Here is a 21,166-nt window from a genome sequence, read left to right as displayed (position 1 = left end):
GAGTAAACTGCCTCTCCCATCAATCCTATTAGCCAACGTTCAAGCTTTTGAGAATAAAATGGACGATTTAAGATTACGGTTATCCTACCAACGGGACATTAAAAACTGTAATATCTTATGTTTCACGGAGTCGTGGCTGAACGACAACAATGACAACATTCAGCTAGCAGGCTATACGCTACATCGGCAGGACAGAACGGCAGACTCCGGTAAGACGAGGGGCGGCGGTCTGTGTATATTTGTAAACAACAGCTGGTGCACAAAATCAAATACTAAGGAAGTCTCAAGGTTTTGCTCGCCTGAGGTAGAGTATCTTATGATAAGCTGTAGACCACACTATTTACCAAGAGAGTTTTCATCTATATTTTTCATAGCTGTCTATTTACCACCACAAACCAATGCTGGCATTAAGATTGCACTGAATGAGTTGTACAAGGCCATTAATCAACAGGAAAACGCTCATCCAGATGCAGCGCTCCTAGTAGCCGGGGACTTTAATGCAGGGAAACTTAAATCCGTTCTACCTCATTTCTACCAGCATGTTAAATGTGCAACCAGAGGGGAAAAAACTCTAGACCACCTTTACTCCACACACAGAGACGCATACAAAGCTCTCCCTCGCCCTCCATTTGGCAAATCTGACCATAACTCTATCCTCCTGATTCCTGCTTATAAGCAAAAACTGAAGCAGGAAGCACCAGTGATTCGGCTAATAAAAAAGTGGTCAGATGACGCAGATGCTAAGCTACAGGACTGTTTTGCTAGCACAGACTGGAACATGTTCCGGGGATTCTTCAGACAGCATTGAGGAGTACACCACATCAGTCACTGGCTTCATCAATAAGTGCATCGATGATGTCGTCCCCACAGTGACCGTACGTACATACCCCAACCAGAAGCCATGGATTACAGGAAACATCCGCACTGAGCTAAAGGGTAGAGCTGCCGCTTTCAAGGAACGGGACTCTAACCCGGACGCTTATAAGAAATCCCGCTATGACCTCCGACGAACCATCAAACAGGCAAAGAGTCAATACAGGTCTAAGATTGAATCATACTACACTGGCTCTGACGCTCGTCGGATGTGGCAGGGCTTGAAAACTATTACAGACTACAAAGGGAAGCACAGCCGCGAGCTGCCCAGTGACACAAGCCTACCAGACGAGCTAAACCACTTCTATGCTCGCTCGAGGCAAGCAACACTGAAGCATGCATGAGAGCACCAGCTGTTCCGGACGACTATGTGATCACGCTCTCCGTAGCCGATGTGAGTAAGACTTTTAAGCAGGTCAACATTCACAAGGCCGCAGGGCCAGACGGATTACCAGGACGTGTACTCCGAGCATGTGCTGACCAACTGGCAAGTGTCTTCACTGACATTTTCAACATGTCCCTGACTGAGTCTGTAATACCAACATGTTTCAAGCAGACCACCATAGTCCCCGTGCCCAAGAACTCTAAGATAACCTGCCTAAATGACTACCGACCCGTAGCACTGACGTCTGTAGCCATGAAGTGCTTTGAAAGACTGGTCATGGCTCACATCAACAGCATAATCCCAGAAACCCTAGACCCACTCCAATTTGCATACCGCCCCAACAGATCCACAGATGATGCAATCTCTATCGCACTCCACACTGCCCTTTCCCACCTGGACAAGAGGAACACCTACGTGAGAATGCTATTCATTGACTACAGCTCAGCATTCAACACCATAGTGCCCTCTAAGCTCATCACTAAGCTAAGGATCCTGGGACTAAACACCTCCCTCTGCAACTGGATCCTGGACTTCCTGACGGGCCGCCCCCAGGTGGTAAGGGTAGGTAACAACACATCTGCCACACTGATCCTCAACACGGGGCCCCTCAGGGGTGCGTGCTCAGTCCCCTCCTGTACTCTCTGTTCACCCATGACTGCATGGCCAGGCACGACTCCAACACCATCATTAAGTTTGCCGACGACACAACAGTGGTAGGCCTGATCACCGACAACGATGAGACAGCCTATAGGGAGGAGGTCAGAGATCTGGCCGTGTGGTGCCAGGACAACAACCTCTCCTCAACGTGACCAAGACAAAGGAGATGATTGTGGACTACAGGAAAAAAAAGAGGACTGAGCACGCCCCCATTCTCATCGACGGGGCTGTAGTGGAACAGGTTGAGAGCTTCAAGTTCCTTGGTGTCCACATCACCAACGAACTATCATGGTCCAAACACACCAAGACAGTCGTGAAGAGGGCACGACAAAGCCTATTCCCCCTCAGGAGACTAAAAAGATTTGGCATGGGTCCTCAGATCCTCAAAAAATTCTACAGCTGCACCATCGAGAGCATCCTGACTGGTTGCATCACCGCCTGGTATGGCAACTGCTTGGCCTCTGACCGCAAGGCACTACAGAGGGTAGTGCGTACGGCCCAGTACATCACTGGGGCAAAGCTCCCTGCCATCCAGGACCTCTATACCAGGCGGTGTCAGAGGAAGGCCCTCAAAATTGTCAAAGACTCCAGTCACCCTAGTCATAGACTGTTCTCTCTGCTACCGCACGGCAAGCGGTACCGAGTGCCAAGTCTAGGTCCAAAAGACTTCTCAACAGCTTCTACCCCCAAGCCATAAGACTCCTGAACAGCTAATCATGGCTACCCAGACTATTTGCACTGCCCCCCCCACCCCATCCTTTTTACGCTGCTGCTACTCTGTTAAGTATTTATGCATAGTCACTTTAACTCTACCCACATGTACATATTACCTCAACTACCTCAACTAGCCGGTGCCCCCCGCACATTGACTATGCAACGTACCCCCCTGTATATATAGCCTCCCTACTGTCACTTTATTTTATTGTATATATAGCCTCCCTACTGTCACTTTATTTTACTTCTGCTCTTTTTTTCTCAACACTTTTTTGTTGTTGTTTTATTCTTACTTTTTTGTTTAAAATAAATGCACTGTTGGTTAAGGGCTGTAAGTAAGCATTTCACTGTAATGTCTGCACCTGTTGTATTCGGCGCATGTGACCAATAAAATTTGATTTGATTTGATTTGATTTGAAGATTGAACTCTTTGGCCTGAATGCCAAGCGTCACTTCTGGAGGAAACCTGGCACCATCCCTACAGTGAAGCATGGTGGTGGCAGCATCATGCTGTGGGGATGTTTTTCAGCGGCAGGGACTGGGAGACTAGTTCGGTCGAGGGAAAGCTGAATGGAGCAAAGTACAGAGAGATCATTGATGAAAACCTTCTCCAGAGCGCTCAGACTGGGGTGAAGGTTCACCTTCCAATAGGACAATGACCCTAAGCATACAGCCAAGACAACACAGGAGTGGCTTCGGGACAAGTCTCTGAATGTCCTTGAGTGGCCCAGCCAGAGCTCGGACTTGAACCCGATCGAACATATCTGGAGAGAAATGAAAATAGCTGTGCAGCGACGCTCCCCATCCAACCTGACAGAGCTTGAGAGGATCTGCAGAGAAGAATGGGAGAAACTCACCAAATACAGGTGTGCCAAGCTTGTAGCGTCATACCCAAGAAGACTTGAGGCTGTTATCACTGCCAAAGGTGCTTCAATAAAGTACTGGGTAAAGGTTCTGAATACTTATGTAAATGCTATATTTGCTTTGTCATTATGGGGTATTGTGTGTAGATTGATGTGGGGGGAAAACTATTGAATCAATTTTAGAATAAGGCTGTAACGTAAAAAAATGTGGAAAAAGTTAAGGGGTCTGAATACTTTCCGAATGCAATGTATGATGATTGTATGTATGCGAGTGTGTGTGTGTGTAGAGTCAGTATAAATGTGTGTGCATGTTTTGTGTGATTAAATTAAGTGTGTGTGTGTGTGTGTGTGTGCTGTCAAGCCTTCTTCACGACTGTGCGCATGTACACAATTAAGTAAATGTAGGCCCCGTGTAGCTCAGTTGGTAGAGCATGGCGCTTGCAACGCCAATGTTGTGGGTTCGTTTCCCACGGGGGGCCAGTATGAAAATGTATGCACTCACTAACTGTAAGTCGCTCTGGATAAGAGCGTCTGCTAAATGACTAAAATGTCAAATGTATGCTTTTTGTCCCCCTACTTTTTTTATCTGAAATCACCATCACCCACTGATTAACTTGTTATTATTGCAGATTTAAAAAAAATTGTGAGCTAGTACATGACAATATTTATCTTCAGAAATCATAATGGCATTTAGCCAATTAATATAATGCAGCTTTGGATTTTACCCCATCTCAAAAGTGAATGGTTAAGACCGTTTGGAATTTTACTGAGAGTTTATCCCGCGCCGACCATGAATGGGACCATGCTAAGCTCCAAAAATGTATTGCTGTCCTTTATGAAATTACCCTGTTCAACCATTTCTTATGGTGAACCTGAACAATCTAAATAAAATCTGAATGACTGAACCCCAATCAGCGGATGGGAGTTGCGTCCACTCTGGTAGGCTACACAACTCCCGGTAAAACAATTTTCTACAGCGCAATTGGTAACAATTAGTTGAGTTACAAACAAATTACATTGCTTGTCAGTCAACTAATACAGCCTATGATTTGACATAGTGAAAGCCATTTTACAAGCATCTGAAAGTTGAAGGTGCCACGCAGATGTACAAAATGGCATAGTGTTTATGAACTGATACGCAAAATGACGCCGGATTCAAAACTTAGAATTTTTCAATTTAAATTATTATATAAAATTCTTGCTACCAATATAATGTTATTTATATAGGGGATACAATCTTCCCAGCTCTGCAGATTTTGCTGCAAAGAGACAGAATCATTAGATCATTTGTTTTGGTACTGTCCATTTATAGCTTGTTTTTGGACACAGGTCCAGGAATGGCTAAAGGATTGCAATATTTACCTGGAGCTAACCCTGCAGATAGCACTACTGGGTGATCTGAAAAGTCATAGTCAATCAATCAATAAAATAATAATACTTTTAGCAAAAATGTTTATTTTCAATTTACAATCTGTAGAAACAATGAGAATAGAAAGGTTCAGAACTTTTGTAAAACATCACAGTACTGTTGAAAAATATATAGCAAATAGAAATCCAATATGGATGGTGTTAAGCGATAGATGTGTGGTGTTGAATGAAGTTGAAGGATGGGACTAATAACAACTAACAACAACTAATAACAACAAGATAACTAATAATGTAAGCATACTGTGTCCATAATAAGTATATAGGTTACAGGTTGAGAGCTTTTGTGAAAGAGCACAGTTAGAAAGATATGGCATATAGAAGCAAACCGGATGGACATCATGAAAATGATCAGAGAGGTTGAGGGTAGAGGAAGTTCAGGAGTAAAAACAAACAAAATTGAATTATTGTAAAATTGACTGTGTCCATAAAATGTATATAGTATGTATAAGCTGGAAGTAGAGGCCTAAGCATTGTTGTTCACTAGTTTACTCCAATTAGGGAAGGGGTGGTGGGGTTGGAAAGTAATAAAGAGAAATATATTTTTTTAAAGGATATGTTTATGTGTGTATATATATACAGCTTTATATATATATATACAGCTCTGGAAAAAATTAAGAGACCACTGCATAAATATAAGTTTCTCTGGTTTTACTATTTATAGGTATGTGTTTGGGTGAAATTAACATTTTTGTTTCATTCTATAAACTACTGACAACATTTCTCCCAAATTCCAAATAAAAATATTGTCATTTAGAGCATTTATTTGCAGAAAATGACAACTGGTCAAAATAACAAAAAAGATGCAGTGTTGTCAGACCTCGAATAATGCAAAGAAAATAAGTTCATGTTCATTTTTAAACAACACAATAGTAATGTTTTAACTTAGGAAGAGTTCAGAAATCAATATTTGGTGGAAAAACCCTGATTTTAAATCACAGCTTTCATGCGTCTTGGCATGCTCTCCACCAGTCTTTCACATTGATGTTGGGTGACTTTATGCCACTCCTGGTGCAAAAATTCAAGCAGCTCGGCTTTGTTTGATGGCTTGTGACCATCCATATTCCTCTTGATCACCTACCAGAAGTGTTCAATGGGGTTCAGGTCTGGAGATTGGGCTGGCCATGACAGGGTCTTGATCTGGTGGTCCTCCATCCACACCTTGAATGACCTGGCTGTGTGGCATGGTGCATTGTCCTGCTGGAAAAACCAATCCTCAGTGTTGGGGAACAATGTCAGAGCAAAAGGAAGCACGTTTTCTTCCAGGACAACCTTGTACGTGGCTTGATTCATGCGTCCTTCACAAAGACAAATCTGCCCGATTCCAGCCTTGCTGAAGCACCCCCAGATCATCACCGATCTTCCACCAAATTTCACAGTGGGTGCGAGACACTGTGGCCTCTCCAGGTCTCTGTCTAACCATTAGACAACCAGCTGAAAATTGGACTCATCAGAGAAGATGACCTTACTCCAGTCCTCTACGGTCCAATCCTTATGGTCTTTTGCAATCATCAGCCTGGCTCTTCTTTGCTTCTCATTGATGAAGGGCTATTTTCTAGCTTTGCACGACTTCAGCCCTGCCCCTAGGAGCCTGTTTCGAACCGTCCTCGCCGTGCACTTCACCCCAGCTACCGTTTGCCATTCTTTTTGTATGTCACTTGATGTCATCCTACGGTTGTTGAGTGACATTCGAATGAGTTGGCGGTCATCCCGGTCAGTAGAGTGTCGTTTTCGCCCTCTGCCGGTCTGTAGCTTTGTTGTCCCCAATGTCTGCTGCTTGACCTTGTTCTTATGAACTGCCGTCTTTGAAAGTTTAAGGATGGAAGCAACCTGACGCTCACTGTATCCCTCTGCCAGTAAAGCCAGAATTGAACCCTTCTTTTCCTCACTCAAAACTTTCCTTTTCAACTCTTTTGGCATGGTCAATAGTTATTTTTTGATTAATATTACTTTTGATGTACTATTAGCACTGTTTTTGCCATCCAGCTGGTCCTATTGCAAGAGGATAGTGATGACCACAGCAGTGGTTTTTATACTTTTCCTCGTTAAATAAGATTTGGTTTAGGTGATCACCTTATCAGTACCTAATTCAGTAGAATGAGGTGTGCCTGTGTTGGAATTCAACAGACACTGGAATGGAAGTCATACATGCAGAGATGCTGATTTAAGAAAAATTTGCAGTGGTCTCTTAATTTTTCCCAGAGCTATATATATATATATTTGCGAGAAGAAAAAAAACGGAAGTGATGCAGACAATTACATTGATGGAAGTTACAATCTATCTGCAATATTAAAGCTGATCTACCCCCTAAAACAAAAAAAAACAAAAAAAGCCTATCATTTGACATAGTGAAAGCCATTTTACAAGCATATGAAAGGTGAAGGTGCCGCGCAGATGTACAAAATGCGAATAGCGTTTTGAGTGCATCACTTTTCTCCGTGCTGCTGTGCTGTTTGTTGCTACTTGCCTACCTGCCAAACTTTACGGTTTAAAACCGTTCTACTTTTTACATTTAAACTTTTTCAACCCCAAAAGCTTTATCTGAACATGGTTCTACAGGACCTCCACCAGCCGAAGCTAAGTAGTAACATTAACACTATGCCATCTAATTGCAGTCGCTGTACTCATAAAATACAGGAAAACTATCGCCTTATGGTGAGGATAGCCATGCTGCAAGCCCAGCTTCAGACGCAATCGTTAAGCAAGGGCAATTTAAGTGTAGGAAAGGATGAAACAGCATCTGTGCCACCAGTAAGTACAGATAGTAGTATAAGTATAAGCACAGTCCCCGCAGCCGGACAATTTTCTCAAGGCTTCTGGAAAGAAACTTTCAACCTGTTCTCCACATTAAGCAACAAGTCGGAGTCAGAGGCCGAGCCTTCTCAGGTCTCTCCTCCACCCGTTACGGGGTCTGAGCCACCAAAGCCTTCCACCATTAGCTCTGACAAATTGAAAACCCTAGTCATTGGCGACTACATTACCCCCAATATTAGACTTAAAAAGAAACATCCAGCGATCATACACTGTTTACCAGGTGGGCAGGGCTACCGACGTAAAGGCTAATCTGAAGGTGGTGCTGGCTAAGGAAAAACTGGGGAGTGTAGAGAGTATAGGGATATTGTTATCCACGTCGGCACCAACAATGTTAGGATGAAACAGTCAGAGGTCACCAAGAGCAACATAGCTTCAGCTTGTAAATTAGCTAGAAAGATGTGTCGGCATCGAGTAATTGTCTCTGGCCCCCTCCCAGTTAGGGGGAGTGATGAGCTTCTTCACCTGCGGGATCGTCTGAGACCAGCCACCCAGACGGCTGATGAAACTGTGGGTTTGCACAACCAAATAATTTCTGCACAAACTGTCAGAAACTGTCTCAGGGAAGCTCATTTGCGTGCTCGTTGTCCTCACCAGGGACTTGACTCGACTGCAGTTTGGCTTCGTAACTGACTTCAATGGGCAACTGCTCACCTTCGATGGCCACTGGCACGCTGGAGAACTGTGCTCTTCACGGATGAATCCCGGTTTCAACTGTACCGGGCAGATGGCAGATGTGACGGTGAACGGTTTGCTGATGTCAACGTTGTGAACAGAGTGCCCCATGGTGGCGGTGGGGTTATGGTATGGGCAGGCATAAGCTACGGACAACTAACACAATTGCATTTTATCTACGGCAATTTGAATGCACAGAGATACCGTGATGAGATCCTGAGGCCCATTGTCATGCTGTTCATCCGCCGCAACCACCTCATGTTTCAGCATGATAATGCACAGCCCCATGTTGCAAGGATCTGTACACAATTACTGAAAGTTGAAAATGTCTCAGTTCTTCCATGGCCTGCACACTCAGACATGTCACCCATTGAGCATGTTTGGAATGCTCTGGATCGACGTGTATGACTGCATGTTCCAGTTCCCGCCAATATCCAGCAACTTCGCACAGCCATTGAAGAGGAGTGGGACAATATTCCACGGGCAACAATCAACAGCCTGATCAACTCTATGCATAGGAGATGTGTCGCACTGCATGAGGCAAATGGTGGTCACACCAGATACTGACTGGTTTTCTGATCCACGCCCCTACCTTTTTTTTAAAGATCTGTGACCAACAGATGCATATCTGTATTCCCAGTTATGTGAAATCCATAGATTAGGGCCTAATTAATGTATTTCAATTGACTAATTTCCTTATATGGACTGTAATCTTTGAAATTGTTGCGTTCATATTTTTGTTCAGTGTAGTTAACTAGCGAGATATCCAATTCAAAACCTTTTGTGTGGTTTGGCTGGTTATCTAGTTAGTCTGTTGTATATCATTATTTTAACTGCTGCGCAAATGTCTCTCTCCCCTGCCCTCTTTCGCGCTCTCCTCTGGCAACAGCCCACTGGCACACGCAGGTGATGCACACACCATTACTTTACCAGGATTTGTATTGCTGACCAACAATTAGCTATAACTGGACAAATAACTTACTAACTAGCAACGAATATCAACAAATGTGCACACGCGGCTCGCTTTGATCTAAAAAAATGCACCTCGTGACTGCATGATTGAAAGACCACTCGTGCCTGTCAATGCAGGCCTACAATAATTATACTCCGATGCGCTCTGCAGAGATTGGGAGGACAGTGTGCAACACATTGCATCTGATCCAATTCTGATCGGAGTAGCCTAATTGTATGATAGTGATGTTTTGGGGTGATTTATTTTTACTTGTCCATTCGGACAACTTAAATCTATATTCTTCTTGTCTGACATTTATTTTTTATTTTTTTTACTTGCCCCGGGCAAGCGGACAAGCATTAACCTCTTAAAGATCAGACCCTTCTTTTCAATTTCCGCCTAAAATGACATACCCAAATCTAACTGCCTGTAGCTCAGGACCTGAAGCAAGGATATGCTTATTCTTGATACCATTTGAAAGGAAACACTTTGAAGTTTGTGGAAATGTGAAATTAATGTAGTTGAACATAACAATAGATCTAGTAAAAGATAAAACAAACAAAAAAATTATATTTGTATTTGACATGAAAATTAAAAGCCATACATTCAGATAGGAAGCTGGAGGTAATTTAGATGTTGTCTACAAGAGGGCAACAGTGTATGTGCAAAGTTTCACCTTTTGTCTCAGACATATTTTGGTCGAAATCTGATTGTTTTTTACAAATTATTTTGATTCCACAGAATTGGCTGTATGACAAACTGTTTTTCAAGGGAAGCGGGTGACAACTATCAACTCTCAACAAACTGTTACGATCAGTAGGTTTCCGGTAAAGATCACCATTAGGTGCAAAAACTCGACATACCCAGTCGCTGCCCACTTTTTGGAAGCGAACCACTCGATTTCGTCCCTACGTTATATCGGCATCGAACATGTCACCCTCCCTAGGAGAGGGGGTGACCTCGACAACTTATTGTTAAAACGAGAGGCTGCCTGGATCTTTAATTTAAAGACCCTTGCTCCCTTCGGTCTCAAAGTAGACTTTGATTTGAAGCCATTCTTGTGATTATTGTGATTTTGCTATTCATTGTAAATGTTTGTGGGCCTATGTAGCCAAGTTGTATCTATGATCGTATGCTATCCATGTTTTTGTATGTTCTGTTAATCTGTGAATTAATCAATGCTATTAGGCCACACCCGGCCATGATTACAGACACCTGCGTGTGTCCTTTGACACTATATACAGTGAGGGAAAAAAGTATTTGATCCCCTGCTGATTTTGTACGTTTGCCCACTGACAAAGAAATTATCAGTCTATCATTTTAATGGTAGGTTTATTTTAACAGTGAGAGACAGACTAAATAAATAAAAATCCAGAAAAACGCATATCAAAAATGTTATAAATTGATTTGCATTTTAATGAGGAAGCGGGCGCTTCGCGTCATGTGGATCTGGGTTCAACCTGTGGCATGCTTTGCTCACCGCTTAAAGGGGTGTGCAGTGGGGTGGCATTGAGTGTAGAGGTGGATCAAATGAAAAAGAATATTCCTTGTTTGTGACGCCCCCCGTTTGGTGAGACGTAGACCCGGTGGCAATGGAGAGACTGAGAATACCCTGTCTATCTTGTTGAGCTTTTACCTGATAAGGTTAGGTTATATTTGCTATTTTGTGAGGGCCTATGTTCCGAACCCGCTACTGTGCTTTAGGTGTCAAGGATTCGGACATGTTGCAGCAGTGTGTAGAAGGGAGATCCCACCATGTGAGAAATGTGCAGGATGGCATAGTCAGAGGGAGTGTACAGTTGGGATAGAGAAAGCACTGTGTCAACTGTGGGGGTGCCCATGCAGCTGGGGATCCGAAGTGCCCTGTGAGAGAGAGAGACCGGTTGAGATCGCCAGTGTTCAAGTGGGGCAAAAAGTTCCCTATGCTGAGACAGTGAAGAGAGTAGAGGATAGCCCAAGGGTGAGTGATTCGACTGGGAGCCCCCCATTGAGTAGGCCTGAAGAGAGATCCAGAAAGGATGAGTTTTAGTAAGGTTGGATTTCTTGCGTTTATAGTCATGGTGATCAATGGCACTGCGCTGATGGAGCGGAAATCGCATTAGATACAAGTGGTAAAAAAAAGTTGCAGCAGCAGAGAAATATTTGGGGGTGAGAGATTTTAGTACTGAAGATCTACAGGAAGTTTTGAGAGAAGGGGTTCCAGCCGCCCAGGCCAACGGCCTGGTGTAGGATCGTTTAGGGCAAAAGTAGTGGGACCGGGTGGTGGATTATGGGGGATATTGTTAGGTGCAAGGTTAGATGGTTTTCCAATTCCCCCTTTTTTTTGGTGACAAATGTGCAATCTACACTCCAACCTACATAAGGCAGAAATACGCAACACATCGTCTAGTATGCCAGAAAGCTACACGAAGAATCAGAAGAAGAGACAGGTGGGTCCACCCCAAAGTGCTGCAGTCATGATGACACTCACCTGTCTCGATCAAAGTGAGAAGATTTGAAATTGACAAAATGTACACAGTTGGATTACTTCATGGAGCAAAAAAAATAAAACATTTAATAACGGAGCATTTTCTAAATTCAAACACACCATCTGCATCTAGACACGGATATTTTAGAATATACATGTTTGGCCGAATCGAGAACGAAGATAGTATTGACAAGTTAAGGTTGGTCGAAAATTATCTGTGCTACACTAAACAGTACATACCCTGTAACTCCCAATAATGGATACCAAAAATATTTGTTTAAATCACATTATCTGGTGTAACAATCTGTAGTTTTTTGTACGGTCAATCTTGTTTACACAACATCGACTAGTCAAGTCACATCTAACAACAAGGGTGTGGAGAAATCCACCACAGATGGAACGACTAGTTACCGGAGTGTAACTCCAGTTCTATGAGTGGAGCGGAGCCCCATAGGGGAGCTCTGCTCCTAGTGGTTTACCCTCTGCCCTAAGGCAGAAACAGCCTGAAGCAAAATTATGCACACACCTACAGCCAATAGGAGTACAGGTGTCCCTATATAAGGAACCCCGTTCCCTCAATCTGCCTCCCGAGATATTATCTTCAGCGAGACTAGAGAGGGTCGGCAGGGCCTTAAGTCCTATGGGGCTCCGCTCCACTCATAGAACTGGAGTTACACTCCGGTAACTAGTCGTTCTATATCGTGGAGCTCCGCCCCATAGGGGAGCTCTGCTCCTAGTGGTTTAAGGCGGAGCGAAACGCTCCAAAATGTACTCCCTGCCGAACCTAACACTTCCCATTAAAAAATGAAAAAAGGTCAAGCCCAGCAATGGCTGCAACCAATTCCCGCAGTACTGCGACTGAGAAACCCATCAGGGCGTCACAATATACCGCGTCATCGGTTATAGACCCGCCCCATCTAGCTCAATGACAATGGCAATGGCTATTGGGCAGATCATCAGAATAGACGCCGTGCTAATCTGTACTAGCAGATAGCCGTGCTTCAATATTCTGTGACAACGCTATCGTCCACTAATGAAATGACATAAAATGTCATTCTACATTATGTGTCCAATAGACCGCCTTACTCACTCAATGGAATCCAGAGATTAGTAGGCAGGGACAAAAAATACCAGTCATACTAAACTGAACCTCAGATAGATGACCTCATATTCTGTCCACTCAATACATGTCTCTACCATACTGATACAGTCAGTCAGGAGACATGTCACAAAATATGCTTTTCATCCAGAGCGGACCTGATAGAGACCTGTCTATCGTCCTGCTTCTCTCTCCTTCATCTCAAGATTCTCCTTCAGCTGCGCTGAGTGCAATCGAGCTTGAGAGTTAAAAAGCTTATTTTTTGCCATAACAAGTTTTCCTCACCAAAGCGGACCTGATTGGAACCTGTCCAATGTCCTGCTTTGTTCTCTAGCTCAAAGTCGCCCTTCAGCTCTGCTGAATACCGACCGAGCTAAAAAGTTAGAAAACATGTCCATCCAGAATATGTTACTTCTAATAAAAGCGGATTTATGAACATGGTCACAATCCTGCTTTCCTTCTCTGTCTTGCTCAAGGTCTCCCTTCAGCCACGCTGAGTACAGACCGAGCCAAAGAGTTAGAAGACATATCCAACAGATAAAAACGGATAAAAGGAGACGGTGTCGACCATGACGCTGCTCTACAAATATCCTCTACCTCTGTTCCTCTGAAAAGAGCAGTAGAAGCTGCTACTCCACGAGTGGAGTGCGCTCCTAATACCCTGAGGCGGTTGTTGCCCCGCCGCCTCGTACGCCCGTCTCAATTCCTTCACAAAGCCAATGAGACAATCGCTGTTTTGAAAGTGGTCTACCTAATGCAGCCGCACCGTGACACACAAACAGCTGAGGCGATGACCTAACCGCTGCTGTGCGCTCAACGTAACACGCCAAAGCGCGTACTGGGCACAGACAATGAAGCTTTTCCTCACTCCTCTCCCCATGGGGAGGGGGATAAAAAGCCCACAATTCCACGATCTGTGATCTATATGCACTGTTAATAACCTTCGGCACAAATGCCGGGTTAGGACGTAACACCGCTCTGCTCAGATCGCCATTGATGGCAAGGCAGTCGGGTCTCGTCGACAGTGCACACAAATCACTGACTCGCTTAGCGGTAGTCAAGGCGAGCAACAGCGCCGTCTTGATAGACAGCATCTTGAGGGGTATTTGACTCAATGGCTCGAACGGCGACTTACATAGCGCTTCGAGAACCAAGTCCAAATCCCACTTGGGCAGCGTAGCTCTAGGCCTCGGCCTAAGCCGTCGCGTTCCCAATAAGAAACGTTTCACTAATGGGTGACTGAACACGTTTTTCCCGTTAAACCCTTCATGACCAGCTGAAATTGCCGCTGCAAACACTCGAATGGTGGAGGGCGATTTCTGCTTATCAAACAAACTGCAGGAATGAGAGCACACTCTCTACCTGACAGCTCATGGGGTCCACGTCCTGTGTGTCACACCATTGTGAGAAAACATTCCATCTGCTGGTATACACCTTAGAAGTGGAACTGGCTCTTGCGCCCTGTATGGTTCTGATCACTGCATCAGATAACCCACGGCGCCTCAACCTGTCCCATTCAGGAACCAAGCCCTCAGTGGTTGGCCGATTATGGGCCACTGCCCTATCGAGCCTCCCGCCTGGGTCAACGCGTCTCGTCGATGTGGAATTGGCCAAGGTGGCGCAATCAACATCTGACTCATCTCCGCAAACCACGGAGCCCCCGGGCGATCGGGCGCTATCAGTATCACTGACAGCTCCTCTGACCTCACCCTGGCTAGCAGTGGGAGAATGCAAGACAGCGGAGGGAATGCATACAGGAGAACTTTCGGCCACGGGTAGTGCGCAAATGCGTCTCTTCCCAATGGCGGTTCGTCCTGGTTTCTCAGAGAGAACCATAGGGGACACTGCGCGTTCACACGTGACGCGAACAGGTCCACCTCGGCTCTCCCGAATTGTTCCCAAATTCGTAGAACAATGTCCGGGTGCAGACACCACTCGTCGTCTCGAGGACCCCCTCTTGACATGAGGTCTGCCCCTACGTTCAAGTAGCCCGGAATGTGCGCTGCTCTCAACGAGCGAAGGTGCTTGTGAGCCCACAGCCACAATTCCATTGCCGCCCAATGGAGAGCAGGAGACCTGACTCCTCCCTGGCGGTTTATGTGAGCCACTGTGGTCCGGTTGTCTGACCAGACCAACACATCGCGACCCCGAAGGGTAGACGCGAAGTGGGTCAAAACCAGTCGAACCGTTTCCAACTCTAGGAGGTTGATGTGACGACCTGATTGAGGCCATGCACCTCCTATCGCTTGAGACTGACATGTCCCTCCCCATCCAGTCAGAGAGGCATCTGTAAACACTGGAATGTGGAATGACACCTTGCCCATCGGGACTCCGTGCGTGAGAACGCACGGGTTCCTCCAATAGTCCAGGTCTGCTCTTAGCGAGAGAGGAACCACCACCAACCGATGACGTTGACGCACTGGGTCTAGTCTTAGTTAGGCGAACCACCGCTGTGTTCTGCGCATGTGCAGAAGCCCCAGCGGGACCACAGAGTGGGCTGCCGACATGAGACCCAAAAGTGACATGATCGATAGCGCCGTTACTGTGTGATTCGGACGACACCTCCTCAGGGCTAGTAACAATGCTGCCCTTCGAGGGTCCGAAATTCGAGCCCTCATCATTACAGTGTCTAGCTGTAGTCCCAGGTAGACAATCTGATGACTGGGCCAGGGTGCGCTCTTTTTTCCAATTCACAGCGAACCCCAGACGCGTGAGATGAATCACCGTCTGTGTCGTGTGAGTGAACGCCAGCTCTGCTGACGGGCGAGAACCAGCAGGTCGTCTAGGTAGGCTAATATCCTTATCCCCTGACGACGCAGTGGTCCCAATGCCGCCTCCACACATTTGGAAAAAGTTCGAGGTGCCAGGGCGTACCCAAACGGCATCCTCGTGAACTCGTACGCCACCCCTTGAAATGCGAACCGCAGAAACTTTCTGTGGCGTGATTGTATCGGCACATGAAAGTACGCGTCCTTTAGGTCTATGCTTGTACAAAAATCTCCCTTCTGGACACATTCCAGTAGACGTTTTGTCGTCAGCATTCGGAAGGGCCGTTTGGTTATGCTCTCGTTGAGAATGCGTAAATCCAAAATCGGCCTCACTCCCCCCGTCTTTTTGGGTACTAGGAAATAGGGCGAATACAGCCCTTTGTTCCTTTGCTCTCGGGGAACTACTGTGACCGCCTCCTTCGCCAAAAGTTCCGTAATCTCTGACATCAGAGCGGCTACTTTGTCTGGCGTTTTCATCACCGTTTCCACCACTCCCTGAACGGGGGTGGGGTCCGATGGAATTGGAGGGCATAACCCTTCTGCAACGTCTGATCTAGCCAGCGTGAGAGGGTACAGCTTTGTTGCCACTGCCAGCGATGCAGAGAAAGCGGGCGCGCACAAAGCTGTGGTGCATCCAGTAGGAAGGACCTGTATTCCTCTATGGCCCTCGCCGCCGCTATTCCCCAGCACTGAGTTGGTGGAATAGCCCAAGGCGGGCCCCCTCGAAAGGGAGAGGAAACATCAGCTCGTTCTGGGTGAATCGGGGGCCTTGATACGTTGGTTACGACCGTAACTCCAGTAATCCGGCCCTCCGTGAACGCAGCACGGTTCTGAACTGCACTGACTGAGGCATTGGCCTGAGACAGAGCGCTCTCCCCGGAAAGCAATTGCGTCATCACGTCATTGTCTGACTGAGACTGCTGCTTGCCATGAGACCCATCCATTGCAGTACTCAACAGAGTCTGAAAGATGTGATCACTGACTGGTACCACATGGTGGAGCCACAATGCCTCCTCACTGGTCTTATGCGGCTGTTCAACGACACACTCAATGTGTGGTGAGCTGCGCTCAGAGCCATGGGCATTGATACGTTCAGAATATACCGGAGGCGTCCATACCTTGGCTACCTTAGTAGCCCTGGTATTCCCGCTCTCCGTGAACGTCGCACGGGTCTGATCTGCACTGACTGAGGCATTAGCCTGCAGTAAGGCGTCACTCCCGGCTAGCGGCTGCGCCTTCATGTCACATTGGGACAGAGGCAACTGCCTACTATGTGAGACCTTTACTACAGAGCTCCTAGGAGTCTGTAGTAAGAGATCTTTACTAGGTGAGCTAAGGCTGCGCCTTGCTACCTTTACCCCTTTCCTCTCCTGAGCACGCTCAGCTACACACTCTAAGTGGGTTGGGCTGCGCTCAAGATGGTGAGGGAGAAACATAGAACGTGAAGTGTTCCGAACCTTATGGAATAAATGTCCTTCTTTGACAATGTCAATGAGAACAATCTCTTTATTCACACAATGTACAACACAGCCCTCCACGCCCTGAACAGTGGGGTGGGGGGAACAGTAGGCCCTTCTGCGAAACTCGCCGGGCCGTTCTCCGTCCTCTCCCCTCGCCTCGTCAGAGGTGCTTGCGCTTCTGGGAGGCCTTCTGGTGCTGCCAAGCTGGTCTCGTGACAACCTCTCTAGCTGGCGGGACCGTCGCTGCCACCGTCGCTGCTGGAGGGGCCGAGCTCGCTCTCCTGCTGTCTGTGGTGTGCGTCTGTCGCCTGGCCCGACGCCTCACTGTAGCTCTGTTGGGGGGCGTTGGAGATGGACGGTTTAGCTGGGGCTTTGCTGGACCTCATTGCCAGCGGCAAATGCTTGGCCAGGTGCCTCCTCTCCTCGTCCAGCCTGGCGATTCGTTCCGTCGCATCCTTCACTGCGAGGCCAAAAAGGCCCTCGCTGGAGACGGGGCGTTGAGTAGAGACGCTCTGTCGGTCTCTTTCATGGCCGTCATCGAAAGCCAGAGGTGTCGTTCTGTGACCACGGAGGTGGCCATGGTCCTTCCCGCGCATATGGCAACCGCCTGCGTCAGGTGTAGAATGGCTCCAGATATTCTGGAGGCCTCCTCCACTTCCTCACTGGTCATCTCCGACCTGTCCGTTGTGAGACGGGACAGGGAGGCCGCGAGGAGGGCGATATTGTTTGCCGCTGCTACGCTCTGGGCTCCCAGCGTAAAGGATTTCTCAGCCAACTGGGCTGTGAACCTATCTCTTTTGTGCTGGCAGAGTGGCCTTCTTGGAGGCTGCCCAGGGACTCGACCCCGGCACTAGGAACGCCGCCATGGCGCCCTCGAGCCTGGGGATTCCCTTAGCCGCCCACTCATAGCCGCTCACTCTGGTGAAGGGGATATACGCTCTGGCCGGCGAACGCGCCGCCAGAGGTGCCCCCCACGAACCCTCGACATACTTGCCGAGAGAGGGCAAGGCTGGAGCCATTGGCTCAGCTGCCCTCCTCGGCTTGGAGTAAGGGCCGCCCTCCATCAGGTCCACCTCCATAGGAAGGGGAACTGGGGGCAGCACAACCTCGAGTCGTGTGGCAGCCTTCTCAATGAGCCCGGGAAAGTCCGAGCGCAGAGAGGCTACCGCGAAGGACAGGGCTTCTGACCTAGCAGAGCCCATGTCGTCATCGCACAAGGATCCTTCTAACCTCGCGCTTTCAGAATGAAAGGGGGTTTTGAAGGTAGGCGCCAGAGGTCTGGATTGTCCCACTGGGATATCCGCCTCGGCGCCTTCCTTGTCATCCTCCGACACCGCACTGTCCTCTGACGCCTCTGAAGCAGAGAGGAGTGAGGACATTACATCATCCAGAGGGACGTCCTTCATAAAGAACGCCCGACGCTGCTGCCTCTCCTTTATAGTAAGGAGGGCGCAGGAGGCGCAATTAGGAGGGTTGTCGAGACCATCCTCGGCGTGCTGCGGTCCCAAACACACGAAGCAGAGGTCGTGGGGGTCCGAGGTAGCCATGGTGGAACACCGACACAGGGCCCTTAAAAGGGCCTTTGGGGGTGGGAAAATCCCAGGTGTGCTCATGGCGAAAGACGTTGACGGCTGGCAGTCAACGGCGAAATTCTTTCTAGAGTCTTCGTATGGCTTCTTCAGTTCTAGTCCAGTCGCTGAAGATAAAGGGAGGCAGATTGAGGGAACGGGGTTCCTTATATAGGGACACCTGTACTCCTATTGGCTGTAGGTGTGTGCATAATTTTGCTTCAGGCTGTTTCTGCCTTAGGGCAGAGGGTAAACCACTAGGAGCAGAGCTCCCCTATGGGGCGGAGCTCCACGATATAGAACCCTAGCTCACGTTTGACAGCAGATGAAAACGTCGAGCAGCTGAATAACTAACATGTCTACATCACAATTCCTTTGCCTTTCTCGCTTGACAGGAAACAACAGTTCACTTCCAGAATCACCTATATATTCATAGACGTACAGCAGCTAGCTAGCTCATGTGACATCAGCATAAACAAGTCAGATATGCTAACGCTAGCCGCTAGTTAGCTTTAGCTAGCTAGTTAGCTAATATACCTATTAGGAGCCATTAGGAGAGCAAATGTTAATGATTTAGCTATAGTATGCATGCCATTGCTAGCTAGCTAACACTAGCTAAGTATTTCAATCACATTGCTTGAACAGAAACACAAGCCCGGAAACCAGAGGGAAAGCTTTAGCTAGCCAAGCTTTGTAGGACATCGGTTGTTAACATTAGCACTCAGCAGCCGGGCCCACATTTGGCAAAGTTAGCATAGCTACGCTAATTAGCTAGGTTATTACATAGTTAACTACAGTACCGTTAGCTAACAAGCTACGTGGCTAACTTAAATTGAACGTCCAGTTGGGCCTCGACTGAACCATTCTTTCAGAGGTTTGAAATCTGTCCATAGAAATTAAAAAACTCACCGCCTCGACTGCGTGCTGTAGAATCGATGTAAATTTTGAGAACATTTTGTTCTTTGACTGGACCAGTTTATCACGAGAAGACCTAGAGAATTCCTCTATCTTCTTCCTGTTGCTACCGCCGCGATCCAGATTGGAGGTTTCATATAATGACCATTGAAGGAAAATAAATGTAAACAGTAAAACGCAAAGTGGACTCAGGCTTGATAGCTCACAACCAACGTAAACACAGAAGCTAGCTAGAGACACGGTGGCACTTCCCTAGCCAAGCAGTAATGTCTTTCACCAGCAGGGGGCGCACCTTACTATTATTATAATGTCCCTTGACTGTCCCTTGACACCATAATGACGTTGAAGTATTTACACTTAACAAAAATATAATCGCAACATGTAATGTGTTAGTCCCATGTTTCATGAGCTGAAATAAAAGATCCCAGAAATGTTCCATATGCACAAAACGTTTATTTCTCTCAAATTTTGGCCACAAATTAGTTTACATCCTTGTTAGTCAACATTTCTCCTTTGCCAAGATAATCCATCCACCTGACAGGTGTGGCATATAAAGAAGCTGACTAAACAGCATGATCATTAAACAGGTTCACCTTGTGCTAGGGACAATAAAAGGCCACTCTAAAATGTGCAGTTTTGTCACACATCACAATGCCACAGAGCTATTGCGAAAGATTTGAATGTTCATTTTGCTACGTCGTTTTAGAGAATTTGGCATTACGTCCAACCGGCCTCACAACCACAGACGATGTGTATGGCGTTGTGTGGGCAAGTGGTTTGCTGATGTCAAAGTTGTGAACAGTGCCCCATGATGGTGGTGGGGTTATTGTACGGGCAGGCATAAGCTAAGGAAAACAAACACAATTGCATTTGATCGATGGCAATTTGAATGCACAAAAATACGTTGACGAGATCCTGAGGCTCATTGTGAGGCCCATTTTTTTTCAAGGTATCTGTGACCAACAGATGCATATCTGTATTCCCAGTCATGTGAAATCCATAGATTAGGGCCTAATTAATTTATGTCAATTGACTGATTTCCTCATATGAACTGTAACTCTGTAAAATCTATGAAATTGTTGCATGTTGCGTTTATATTTTTGTTCAGTATAGCTGCCGAAACTCAATTGGAAATGCAAATGGTGAAATTATAAATCAGTATCATGTTTGCAATTCATTTTCCTAAATGGGTATACATTTTTTGTGACAAAATTCAATTTGAAATGAAAAAATAGATATTGCATTATCATTTTCATGATTGAGTATGCATAATGTCTGCCAATTTGATCAATATAATATTAAAAACAGAAAACAAAGTGAGAATAAGCATTGGTCTGAAGCTGAAAAAGAAAGGAAATTCAGGAGCACCACAATGCCTATTCCACCCATGCTCTACCAAGTTTTTCCAGCACACAGCTTTGACCTACTACAGTAGCTATGTTGGTATTGTACTTCAAACTATGTGTAGGCAGGTTGCTTAGGATTCAAACCTTCTCAAACAGCCTAATTTATACTCTCAGAGGAGGTGCTTCC

The 21,166-nt window shown here is 46.4% G+C and overlaps 1 protein-coding gene across 1 annotated transcript in view; it reads right to left on the bottom strand.

The window, feature by feature from the left end:
• LOC121568347 (FHF complex subunit HOOK interacting protein 2A-like) overlaps positions 1 to 19,879 on the bottom strand; it is a 56,948-nt gene extending 37,069 nt beyond the window's left edge. The window contains exon 1 of the mRNA XM_041878903.1: positions 19,628 to 19,879. Coding sequence (XP_041734837.1) covers positions 19,628 to 19,672 — 45 coding nt within the window. The 5' untranslated portion in view covers positions 19,673 to 19,879. The remainder of the gene's footprint in view (positions 1 to 19,627) is intronic.
• Positions 19,880 to 21,166: the final 1,287 nt, after the last annotated feature.

The sequence above is a fragment of the Coregonus clupeaformis genome, chromosome 1 (assembly GCF_020615455.1).
Source record: "Coregonus clupeaformis isolate EN_2021a chromosome 1, ASM2061545v1, whole genome shotgun sequence".
In the NCBI taxonomy this organism is placed as follows: domain Eukaryota; kingdom Metazoa; phylum Chordata; class Actinopteri; order Salmoniformes; family Salmonidae; genus Coregonus; species Coregonus clupeaformis.
This window is presented reverse-complemented; position numbering and strand designations above follow the sequence as displayed.